This window comes from Capsicum annuum, chromosome 11 (genome assembly GCF_002878395.1).
Source record: "Capsicum annuum cultivar UCD-10X-F1 chromosome 11, UCD10Xv1.1, whole genome shotgun sequence".
Lineage (NCBI taxonomy): Eukaryota > Viridiplantae > Streptophyta > Magnoliopsida > Solanales > Solanaceae > Capsicum > Capsicum annuum.
The window spans coordinates 46,809,204-46,822,670 of NC_061121.1; the positions used below are offsets into that span (position 1 = coordinate 46,809,204).

Sequence of the window (13,467 nt, forward strand, 5' to 3'; positions counted from 1 at the left end):
TATCAAAAGGGTGACATGAGTTGGTGCTTACATCTAAGAAGAATCAAGCGACCTTGGAGAGGTCAAAAATAGGCAAAAAAGAGCTTGGAGAAGCATTGGGGGCACCTGCGAAATCACCTACATCTGTATGTGGATGAGATGCGATAGCAAATGACTTTCCAAAGGCTCCTGTATTTCCACATGCATAGGCATGTGACTATTCTTCGTGGGCATGTGCTCAATTTACTGAAATGGGTCACTTTTGGGCCCATGGTTATAACAATTAGCTCTTGACAATAAATAGTATTTAGACTGATTTTGATGCTTATGAACAATTATACTTTTGTGAGTGTGAGTGAGTTTGGATTAGCTTACGTTGAAACTTCGTTTGGAAACGTTGGTTACTTGAGATTTCAATTCCCTTGTGTTCTACGTAAGATTTAAGTGCTTTGTAGGATATTTGAATTGAGGACTTAGGGTTTAATATACCCTTTATTTGCTTTTTTAATTCCTTCTTTGTTTTTATTTATTTGTTTGTCCTATCAATCTTTTATCTTTGATTTTTCGTTATCGTAGTTTGTTCTTATTTTTGTAGTTTTACTCTTATCATTTGGTATCAAAATAAGGCTTAGATTCTTTCTTACGATTCGAGTCTTAGAATTGTTACCTTGAAAAAAAAGAGTCACAAACTTTTTAATCAAAACCCCAAAAATATTTTTATGTTCTTAAGTCATTTTTGTTGTTTCCACTAGATTTGTTCCATGTAGTGTTATCTAGGTTAGATCTTGACCTATTGGTGCGTTTGGAAGAGATTTGAAGAAGTTCTCAATTGTTGAACTTGAACTTGAAAAAAAGGATAAGTGGGGCTTTAGATCGTGTTGATTTGGTGTGGATTTGAGTGTTAAAATTAGTGGACAAGTGTTTCTCGTGTTGAAGGGCCCAGATTTGAAAATTTTTGGGGTCAAAATGAATTAGTTGAAAATTTGGTGTTCTTCATTTTCTTGAAGAAATTCATATCTTTAAGAGGAAGATTCATTAAAAAGGTGTTGTTTGATCCAAGAAAAGAAAGAAAAAGAAAAGAAAATTTGTAAGTACAAAGGAATATTCAAGAAAAGGGAATATTCTTAAAAAATGAGTACAAAAGGGCCTACAAAAAGACAAAATTTGAAGGTACAAGTTGAGCTGGACAGAAGCGCCTACGCTAGCGTCTGCCCACGCAGGTCAGCCACTTGAGGTTGTAGGTCACCAATGCAGGTGACTCCAGGTTCACTAGAAAGTGACCTGCAAAGGCCACATGCGAGGGCAGATGCCACATGCAGCCGCGCCTCACCCAAGAGCACCCCAATCACTCCGAAATTGATTTTCCCTCAGATTCCAACATCCTAATTTATTTTCTTGATTCTTAATCTCTTTTTTTTTATTCTTAAACACTAATTAACAACTAGTAATTGATCTACTTAGTTGATTAATTAGTCTTAGAGTCCATTTTCTTTCTACGCTCGTTTCTTTTGTGCTTTGCTTTTTTGTTTCGTTGTTGTTTATTGTTTCAAGTAAGTTATTTTGTTTGAGTCATCTTTTCATCTTCAAACAAAAATCTATCCTGACCATGAGCCATAATTGACACCATGTCTTCCATCAGAGTACAAACAATCTATTCAACGTTAGTGACACTTATTGAGAGGAAGGCAAAGATGTGTGTTCCGAGGGATTGTAAGGTGAACTTCTTAATGATAACTTGTTTGTTGTTTTTGTTTAGTGTTTCTCTTGATAGGTACTACGTCGCCGGGAGACGACACTCAAATTTCTTTGGGAGAGATAAACATGGAAGCCTTAATGACGGACATCTTGAGTGTGAAACAAGATTGCAATGAGATTCAACAAGTGTCGGGATTGAATGATAGGTTGGTTAACATGAAAGATTGTCTGAACTCCACCCAATCCACTCCTCAAAACTATCATGCCTCCTCTAATGGGCATGCTCAAAACACCTCTATTACTATATCTCCAAAAACCCTCTACCAAATATACTTTCCTCAACTGCAAACCCATGAACCCATCGCACAAACCACTACTTATCCACATTAACTGAAATCCTGTTCGTCCACTACAACCTCAATTAAATCAAGAAGCACTACAAAATCAAGAACCACCAATCCAAATACCCCAAAACCAAGGACTACCGTGAGCTCCACTTAACCAAAATCCCCCACCCCAAGCTTTATTTAACCAAAATCAACCCATCCAAGTTGATGGTGTAAGGGAAAAGGGACTTCAAGAAGGAAATGATAAGACAGATGAAATGTCCATATTTGCGAAGTTTGTATGGAGTAAACAATAAATTTAAGGTAGAGGACATAGAAGACGAGGAGAAAGATTTGGTTTGATTCTCTCTGAAAGAGGAAACTTAGGAAACCAAGCCCAAAATTAAGGAGATCAATGGGAATAAGGAGGAACTGCGGGTCGAGACGCGTATCTTAACTCCATTAAGATCACTCTTTCTACCTTGAAAGAACTAGTGATCCATAAATTTACCTTGATTGAGAAATACAATGTAATAGGATATGTCTACTCAATGAGCTAACGAGTCATAAGAAAGTTGCCCATGCCATTATTCTATTTGAAGGGTATGCTTCTACTTAGTGGAATACCCTAAGGATGCAATAAGAAAGAAACAGAAATCCCAACCTTCTATATTAGGATGAATTAAAATCATTTATGAGGTGAATATATGTGATAACAATGTACAAACAAGAACTACTCACCAAGCTATACAACTTGAGGCAGGAGGTAGAGGTGTGGAAGACTACTATAAAGATTCTAAAACTTGATCCCTCAACTTGAGATTATTGAACCACCAAACCATTGCATGGCTTGGTTCAAAGGAGAGTTGGATTATAACATTGCTTCTTAACTAGTTGTCCATAAGTTTGAACGAATAAAAGACCTTGTCGAAACAACCGTTGAGGTTGAGAAGAATAACAATGCAAAAAAGTCGTTCAATAAAGGTTACAGATCTTCTAGTTTATCAGGATAGATTAAGAACAAAGACTTCACTAATTCCTATGAGAATAAGTCCCTTGAGAATGATATCCAAAGGTATCCACCAAAGAATGAAGGTAATTAATACTCATATGCCAATCCTAGATGTATTGTTTGTTTTAAATGTTAAGGTTGGGGTCATAAGACAAGTGAATGATCCAATAGAAAAACATCATTCTGGTGGAATGTAACGCTTACTTTGTTAGAGATAAAGTGAACCAAGAAGATGATGGTGAGAAAGAAACCCAAGAGAGTGAAAACTTTCGGAGTGAAGAAGAACTTGCGAAAGATGAACGGGAAATCAGTGCACCCAATAGCTTGATAATAAAAGTTTCTCATAAAGATGTTTGGCCTCAAGAAGGATAGATCATGAGTTTTAACTTTATGATGGGTCGAGTGATGAGTAATGAGTCCTTGGAAGACCCAAGACAAGAGAATGGGATGATCTTGGCTCAAAAGGGGGCACTCCGTGTCAACTCATGCCCTTGTTGTTTACTAACAATGGTACTAGATTTTTGCCATGCACCAATGTTTATGTTTTGTAGGGTCATGAGGAAATATTTCCAACAGAAGAATCAAAGAAATTTCCTCATGGGTATAAACTTGAAGGCCTAGATGAGTTCTTATTCAAGGATTCTAAAATTGATGAAGACTTCACTCAAAGGAGGATCCTTATCAAACTCTGATAAGTTGATGGATACTTGCTAGCAAAGGGTGAAACACCTAACCCATGAATAAAATAAAGTATTTCAAGTTGATGCATGAAATGGAAAGTCTACATAATGCAAATATGAAAGGTAAGAGAGCAAGCTCAAGGCTTGCTCCAAAGGTATGTACCTACCACCTCTTGTTCCAAGAAATCCTTAGAATTACAATGACATTTATCCTATTATAGGTAATATCTTAAAGATGTTTAACTACAAATCCTACCAAGAGAATATTGATGTCTCTCCAACCACTTCGTGTTTTGTCATAGTTGTGCCTAAAATGTGTGGCCTTCACAACCCAGATGCCTAAGTTATGTGTTGCTTTGAGAAGAGTCTATGGTCTCTACTTAAGAAACAATTCTTATTTTCTATCCCTTGCATACTTATGTGGATAGCCAAATTGACCCTTTTCTTGAGAAGTTGTTTAAGTGAAAGGGATGTGAGGTGCTTAAAATGCTTGTTCTTACTTTCTTGTGTTCTTGTCTTTGATATCACCTTAAATGATTTAGTTATTTTCATTTTAATCTATTTTCTTGTGAATATAGCCATGTTTTTGTTGAGAATGTCTTGTGTGTAAACATGGCTTGTTGTGAAAAGAAGGGTAACCTACACCCTAATGACTATTTGATTCTATCCTTGGTTATTCCAGTATATGGTGATTTGATTTCTAGCTCACTTAAGCCTATTGGTAATCTTGTTAATGGAAATAGCTTGGAAGAGTCTCATGATACTTATTATAGCCAATCCCTTTATGCCTTGTATGGTGAGTTCTTTTCATTAAACATAAGAGATATTTGGGTATATATCAAATGGGTGTCTCTTTGGCATGAAAATATTGATATTAATCCTTGTGCTAACCCTCGTACTTTAAGGATATATTTGTTGTTTGTTCGTCTTTGTGCTTTCAGGACTTAGATTCGAGGACGAATCTTTTTCAATAAGAGGATGAAGTTAGAGGTGCTTGATGAGCCCTTATTGATATTAAAGGGTGCCATGAGTTGGTGTTTACACCTAAGAAGGGTCAAGGGGCCTTGGAGAGGTCAAAAGGAGGCAAAGAAGATCCTGGAGAAGCACTGGGGCACCTATAAAGCCACCTGTGTGCACAGGTAGATGAGATGCAGTCGTAGATGACTTTCTAGAGGCTCTTTTATTACCACATGTGTGGGCATGTGACTAGTCTTCGTGGGTATGTGCCCAATTTGCTGAAATGAATCACTTTTGGGCCCATCATTGTAATAATTAGTCCTTGACTATAAATAGTAGTTTCTCTTTCATTTTTAGACTAATTTTGATGCTTATGAATAAGTATACTCTTGTGAATGTGGATGAACTTGGATTAAGTTGAAACTTTATTTGAAAATGTTGGTTGCTTGAGAGTTCGATTTCCTTATGGTTTACATAACATTTAGGTGCTTTGCAGGATATTTTGACTAAGGATTTAGCGTTTAACATATCCTTTATTTGCTTTTCAATTCTTTCTTTGTATCTGTCTATTTGCTTTTCTTATCCATCTTTTATCTTTGATTTCTCGTTATCATAGTTTGTTCTTGTTTACGTAGTTTTACTCTTATCATAAGTTAATCTTAAACTTTATCTCGTCATTTTTTTTATATACCAAAAACCCCTTAAGGTTCATTTGGCATGATGTAAAATCATTTGAGATGAAGTTGAAGTTTTGTTTGGACATGCAAATTGAATTTTTTAAGTTATACTTTTTCTCGTCAATACTGGAGGGAGGTGATTAGGCATGACATGGAGTTGTTTCAGCTTACTGGGGACATGACCCTGGACAGGAAAGTGTGGAGGTCATGGATTAGGGTAGAAGGCAAGTGAGAGTGGGTCGGTTATGGTTAGGTGTTAAGAAAGTTGGGCGTGGTAGGTGTCTTAGGTCAGTGAGTGTGTGTTACTACTACATGGGGTATTCGTTTTCCTTATTTCTTATTTTGTTTGTTTGTTTTTCTCTTATTTTCTTTTCTCGGAGATCTAGTGTTACTGTTTCTTACCTTTGATTTTTGTTATGCTACCTTGGTATATTGTTCTATATCTTGAGCTGGGGGTCTATCGAAAACAACCTCTCTATTTCCTCGAAAGTAGCGGTATGGATTGCGTACATTTTACCCTTTCCAGACCCCACTCTGTGGGAATACTCTGGGTCTGTTGTTGTTGTTGTTGTACTTTTTCTCGTCAATATTTTCTTAATTCTTATACAATGTTATCAAATGAGAAACCTAGCTCATAAATAGGATATTATAATATGCTAAGACATTACAACAACAACAACAACATATCAGTGAAATTGTGCAAGTAAGATCTGTGGAGGATAGAGTGTACACAAACCTTACTACTACCTCGTGGAGATAGAGAGGCTACTTTCGATAAATCCTCAACTCAAGTGCAATAAATTCAGGTACAAAAAAGAAGGAAACAATGAAAAAAGATTGCAACCAATAAAGAAACAGCGTAAAGTCTAACAAGAGAAACAATCACAACAATAAAATAATATAATTATTAAAGCAGATTCAACAGTCTATGACAGATACCACAAGCAGGGACTACACTACTACAGGTAGTACAACAACCAACAAGCCTAAACCCTTGACAAATAAGACAACACTCCTTCCCGACTACCCTTCTATACTAATACACGACCTCCACACCCTCTTATTTAAGGTCATGTCCTCGGTATTGTGTAAATGCATCATATTATGTCTAATAACCTCTCCCCAAGCCTACCTCTACTTCTTTGTATCAACTCCATCCCATCTCTCACACTTTCTCGTTCGGGCGTCTGCACCTCGGTACTTCACATGTCCAAACCATCTCCATCTCACTTCTCACATCTTATCCACCATGGAGGCTACTCCATCCTTATCTCAAATATCCTCATTCCTAATATTGTCGCACCTAGTGTGCACACATACATCCACCTTAACATTCTCATGTCTACAACATGCATCCTCTGAACATGGGAGTTTTTGACCAACCAACACTTTGAATATGCTAAGACATAGCCTATCTTCATGTTCTTTTTATAAATAAATATTTGTGACTACAAATATTTAGTATATACATAATTTTATAAAGATCAACTAGTCAACAATTATAGTAACTAGTTGTTCTTTATTATAATGCTTTTACATTGTACAAAAAGTCTCTTCGTGATGAGCACGAGTCTTTTTGCCAAATTTTAAACGCTGAGATCCTTTTTTTTTTAATATAAACTATTACTTGAAAAAGGTGAAATTGTAATATAAGATTTTCAAATCAAGATTTTTAGAGAATATGAAATTTCATCTCATGATTTGAAATCATGAAATGACATCGCATGTCCAAATATTGATTTCATCTCATGATTTCAATCACAAGATGAAATCACATGTCCAAACGTCTGCTTAACTTACGTTAGAATGATTAATAAGATATATAATGGAGTCTAAATTTGAGTGAGGATACTCGGAGAAGATTTTTGTTGTACTTTTCAGTTGTACTAAAGTTGCACCTGAAATTAACTCTTAACCCGTTTTTATTTTTCATGGTGATGGATGAACTGATATGATAATCTTTAAAGGAGTGTGTCATGGTACACTACATGCTATTTGTAGCTGACATAGTATTGATTAGAGAGATACATAACAGAGTTGATGATAAGCTAGAGATTTGGAGACATATCTTGGAGTCTAAAGAATTTAGTTTGAGCAGGACTAAGAATACTTAGAATGCAAGTTCAATGACATAAACTCACTAGACATACGTTGTCGTGAAGATTGATAATCACCAGGTTATTCTCAAGAAAAGATGTTAAGGTGTCTTGGGTCTATTGTTTAAGGAAATCGTGAGATCAATGAGAACGTTATACATCATATTAGAGTTAGGTGGATAAAATCGAGGCTCGTATCATATGTCTTGTGTGATCAAAATATGTCACCAAGACTTAAAAAGATAAGTTTTTATGAATAGTTATATTAAGTAATAAGTATATTCTGCATTAGTTTTGAAAGATTAATTCTTGCTTCATGTTATTTAGAGCTTCCGCTTACCTTTCAGTTTATCTTTTAGTAGCATTTCAGACCAAGCGTACGCTCGAGTCAATCGTGGCATCGAGTGCCGGCCACGCCTGGGGTGTAGACTCGGAATGCAACAATAGTTCTCTTCCTCTTATTTATTGATCATAAAGTTCTAACTGAAATTCTGGGTGTTGGGAGTTTTGATTGTTGTTATTTGAATAGTTATATTGTAGATTATTCCATTGATAGCCATGTAATTTGTAACACTTTTATTTGGCGCGACCTCACTTTTTACATTAGTCACAATACAAATGAGATTTGCTGATCACAGAGTTATTCTCCCACATAGTGCAATCTATTGTGAAGTTTCTCATAATTGATGATCCTGCATTCAATGAGGTAGAGTACATCAACATCTGACCTTTTAGCTTTTGAACGAGTGTAAAATAATGTTTGTTTCATAAAAGCAATGGATTCATTACGATAATACTTACACTGATCACAATATATACTTCATTAAGGACTAGATTAATCTCTTATCCTGTTTCGTCACAAGAGCAGTGATGCTGGATCTTAACACTCAATGTAATAAGTTCCTTCTAGAATTTCTTCATTTTTGTATTATTACTAATGTGTAGGATCTCTCGACTTAGGTCATTGATCACCTTTTGAATTTGGTATAAGTTTGCTATATTGGTTTTTTGGTTATAGAGATCCTCCAGTTCCTTTCATGACTAGAGAAAGTCGTTTACATATTCTATGTGATCTCCTTAGTCATATAATTGAGAATCCACGATACCATCATATCATCATATTTATTATTTCTCCTACTATCAGAATTTGCGTAAAGTTTTTGTTAACCATACACATCAACACACAATTTATTTCCATTACTTAATTCAGACACTTAACATGTACAAACAAGAAATCAACAAACCTTACCTGAATATTGAAGTGAATAATAAATCTACAAAAATGAACTGCTACGACTATGAAGTAACAATAAACCCAGGTACCGTCGCTACAGAAATGCAAATGCTGGCCATTGTTAGCTCTGTGTTTTTCACAGTCAAGAAGGTATCTTTTGTGCATATTTGGATAAGACGCCAGTGAGTACAGCTTTATCCTTAATTTTTAACCTGCATGACATTGCAGCAGTTGGTAAGTGAAACCAAAGCAATAAGGTTAAACATAAGTGCAAAAGTTTGTTATATCATGAGCTTATAGCTTACTTGCGCGCAGATCCTGGAACGTTCAATTTTGAGACCATCTCTTTTTTTTGCTTAGGCTTTTTCTGCTTCTTCTTCTCCTTTGCTTCAACTTTCTTTTGTTCTGAGGATTCAGTCTCTTCTCGAACATCCTGCTCATCACCCGAAGTGGACTCTGCACATAACGTTTCTGAATTTTCTACATAATCATCCGTGTCTGCTGATAAATCATCCACCTCCGGGACATCATCGTCAATGAAGATGTTTTCCTCTGAATCCGAGAGGAAATCTGCGTCAAAATCATCATCCTGGTCTCCGTGCAGATCAGGTTTTTCTTGTTCAGGAGCATACTTGATTTCATCAACTGACTGTATAGTTTTGGACTTGTGTGATCCGGGATTTATCATCTCACACTTTATTTGCTTCTGAACCTTACCAAAACTTATACTTCGTCCAGAAAACATTTGCACAAATCTACAACGACAAACATTTTATAGTTTAGGGAAGAATGCAAAGGTGAAGATTAAATAGGAACTTGGGGGTCTATTTTTCGAAAAAAAATAAGAAACTGCTATATAAAGTAATTACCTACCTAATACACATATGAAGTCGCACAAGATTTTACTAACCTGTCATTTTACGCATATCTCTAAACTACGGCAAGAAACGAAAATAAATAGAATTCTTAAAACCATCGGCGTACATGGAGTTGTGATACTAATTAGTTGGTCATGTTACATGTTTCACCCTTTTATGTCTTATCTATAGCCACAAACAACACAATGGCAGAGCAAGACCAAGAGAGAATCGAGGTATAAATTCCAATTCTAAAGCATTACCTTTGTGCTTCATTCTTAGACTTGAAGTCAATATAGGCCAGGCCTTTGCAAATAGGATTCCTGGTCTTCTTGTTCCCGGTCACAACTGGAACAATGTTAGCTATTCCTGAAACTCCTTTGAAAGCCACTCGCAGATCTTTATTAATGTTCATTTTCTTTGGAAGATTGACCAAGCGCACGCGGAGTCCATCCTGAACAACTTTATAAATTGTAGAACTTAAAGATAAATACTGTGACACTAGTAGAATGGTAGTAAGTACGGTATTTGCAAAATGTCAAGTAGATTTTAAAAGAGTAGAAGATGCAGAAGTCATTGAAGCTCCCTAATGTCTATACTTTGTCCTTCAAACTCTTTTGTTCTACACTAAACATCAACAAATAATACTGCCAGTCACTGAACTCGTTAAAGCTGTTTGATTCCATAATATTCATAATTTTACTTCCAACTTCTAGCTCAAATGTCTGACTTCAGTTGGGATAGACCAAATTCCACACCTGATATTAGTCCTGTTCAGATGTTGGTTGGTGTTAAAAACGAACAACTAAAGAGAAATAAGAGGATGCTAAAAAGGGGAAAAGGGACCAAAGGTGTATTCGTAGGGAAGAAAACATTATTTTCTCATGTTCAGCTTGTCAATTTTCTTGGAAAATATTTTCTCTCAGAAATAAATTTCCTTAAAATGAGTAAAATGACTTCCTAATGGAAGTAGCGAAAACAAGTTCTAAAATAGCACTCCACATTGATTGTATCCTCCTCACCCACCAACAACCATCTTCACCCCACCACGTCACCCCCACCTCCCATATTATTTGTCTAGATTATATACGAATGCTTTTAAGACAATGTTTTTTGCTTACGTACTGAACACAAGAATAAGTAAGAAACACACTTATGTCCTAGAAAACATCTTCCTTCATACCGAACATACCTAAAAGGTTATCTTAGATATTCCTTTATCTGTCTACCATTGTTTAACAAGTAAAAGATTTTATAATTTTTTATACTAAACCAGTGCAACAAACATGATTACAGGTCATGCAATCCCTCTTTTTTTCCTTCTTAGCATTACATCTACACCATGAACAATAACCAAATTGCACCCAAAAGCCAACAAAAAATTTAAGGCAGTGTATGTTTCTCTTTTGCCTTAAAAATTTCTGCTATTTCTTTCAAGCTGAGACAGTCCACTAAATGGGCATAGTATTCCAAGTCTTCAAAGATTTCTTGCCAATCCCCCACCCCCCGCCCTTCCTCTGTTCCAGCATTGAGAGAACTGAATAAAGGATTTTGGCATGGTTCAATTTTTGACTCAACAAGGTGTACTCGATGCTTAAGCAGATGATTTGGTGGTGGTAAGTCAATTTGACAGATTTCTCTAAAGGAATTGGAGAGAAGTAAGCAACATCCCACGAGTGGGGAGTGAGGAGGGTAGTGCATACACAGACCTTTCCCATACCTAGGGAGGTAGAGAGGGTGTTTCCAATAGACCATCAGCTCAAGAAAATAACAGGAGTGCAGAAACCAAGACAAAAATACTACACAAGGCATGACAAAGCAATACTGTAAAAAGAACACTAACTACAACAAAATAATACGATAAACAAATTACAACGGGGAATATATAGTAATAGAAATCAAAGGAACAAGAACCTACAACTTAATACTACTAGTAGATAAGCGAGCGAGACTACACTCAACTATTTACTAACCTCCTACGCTAATCCGGGTCCTCCATAATATTTAATTTAATTTCTCTAATACCCCTATACGATGTTTAGCATAAAAGATCTACATTCCTAAGTAAAATTGAAGATTGACAGAACAATTCCAAATAATAGGCATACTAGGAGTTCCCACTGCTAATAGGTATAACAATGCTCAGCTTTTATTAAATCCTTAAGGTGATAAACGATTCATTCTCAAGTTGTAACTAACTATGAACAAATATATAACTGGTTCATTGTTTCCCATCAATTCAGTTGCATATGATTTGATTTTTTTTTTTCCTAGCAAGAACATTGGGATCCTATGCCCAACAGAAGGCTCATAACACATACATCAACACCCATATAATCCCACAAGTGGGGTCTGGAAAGCTAGGATGTATACCGACCTTACCCCTACTTTTGCAGGGCAGGCTCATAACACATACAACAATAACATATCTAGTATAATCCACTTGTGTTACAGGGAGGGTACGATGTAAGCAAACCTTTGCGGGGAAGGCTGATAACATATACAACAACAACAACATACACAGTGTAATCCCATAAGTGCGGTACAGTGAGGCAAGAATATACGCAGACCTTAAACCTCCTATCTTTGCAGAGTAGACTCATAACACACAGTAATAAAAATTTACAAAAACCCAAATCTTGAAAAGAACTTTACCTTTATCCTGCTGAACATTTTTGGCACTTGCATTAACAGGATTATTTTTAAGCTTATTAATATTAGCAAGCTGAGCTTTTCTACTCTGCTCAATTTCTTCCATCAGCTTATCTTCAACTGCAGTATCATACACTTTATCAACTCCAAACCCCTTAGGCTTGTGTTCTAACCACTTCTTCATATTTCTTAACGGCATAATCACCTCATCATCATCATCCTCATCACCAATAAAATCATCCACATCAACATCGTCATCATCATCAAGATTGTCAATTTCTTCCACTTCTACCTCATTCTTGAGTGCAGATAGGGACAGCCCAGTTCTTTTTTGCCATAGAAGAGAAGGAATGGTTGCATGGGTCAGTTTATTTGAGTGGAAAAACCAGTGGGTTGGAGGAATCTTGGAAAGAAGTTGTGAACTTGGGATGTAATTCATGTTACAACATTGGGGTTGCCTTGTATAACTTGCTAGGCTAAGCATTTTCAATAACCAAGAAAATGTAGTGAAACTTGATATACAGGTGTAGGTATGTTGACTTCTTATAGTTCTTTGTTATCTACTTGGGTTTATTAGTCAATACTTACTCCGTCTTATTTTATCCGTCCTAAATTTTTTAATTTAAATTTTACTTATTCTTTTTTATTTATATAAAAGAAATTTTGTTTTTCCTCATTACACCCTTGATGTAAGTTATTATTTTCTGTTGTTAGTATTCTTAAAAAATATTGCAAAAGAAGTACCGTTAAAAATATAAATGGTGTTTTATTATTAGTCATCATCAATATTAAAACTAATAATAAGACACAAAAATAAAATAGTAAAATTACGTTATCAATCATTATTTTTTTAATAATTATAGCATTTCAATTTTCAACTGGTAAAATAAGACGGAGGTAGTATCAGTTATCAATATAAGCATTTGGGGGAGAGGGTGGGGTTGGGGGATTTAGCTGAGGTTCATAGGGGAGAGTGGAGATGAAGAGTAAGATTTTTGTGGGCTTTAGTGACATTTGGATTGGATTGGATTGGGAGCCCAAATAATAAAATATGTACAAGGAGTCTTTACTTAAATACTCATTCAAATACTGTTTACTTTTTTTAATCGGTACATGTAGATTATACATTTGTTTGCTGCTTTTAATTCAAACAACTGGGTAATTGGCTATTTAGGTTAGTTTTACATGAGAAATCTTTACACAAATAACTGACGGACTTTATCATCTTTAGACCTTTAATTGGAAAATAATTATTATTATAGAGTTTGATTTTATAGAGGTGAAATTTTATGGCTATATTCT

General features: G+C 35.6%; 1 protein-coding gene across 1 annotated transcript; it reads right to left on the minus strand.

Moving 5' to 3' along the window:
- Positions 1–8,592: 8,592 nt before the first annotated feature.
- Positions 8,593–12,693, minus strand: LOC107848517. The gene is made up of 4 exons (XM_047399641.1): positions 12,169–12,693; positions 9,777–9,975; positions 8,962–9,411; positions 8,593–8,868 (listed from the first exon to the last, which is right to left on the minus strand). The coding sequence occupies exons 1-4, from the start codon at positions 12,647–12,649 to the stop codon at positions 8,799–8,801; spliced, it is 1,200 nt and encodes a 399-aa protein (XP_047255597.1). The 5' UTR covers positions 12,650–12,693; the 3' UTR covers positions 8,593–8,798.
- Positions 12,694–13,467: the final 774 nt, after the last annotated feature.

Coding starts and splice junctions, on each gene's coding strand:
- LOC107848517 (XM_047399641.1), bottom strand. CDS start 12,649: ATGCTTAGCCTAGCAAGTTATACAAGGCAACCCCAATGTTGTAACATG. Junction 9,976..12,168: donor AAATGTTCAGCAGGATAAAG/GTAAAGTTCTTT, acceptor CAATTTATAAAG/TTGTTCAGGATGGACTCCGC. Junction 9,412..9,776: donor TCTAAGAATGAAGCACAAAG/GTAATGCTTTAG, acceptor TTGTCGTTGTAG/ATTTGTGCAAATGTTTTCTG.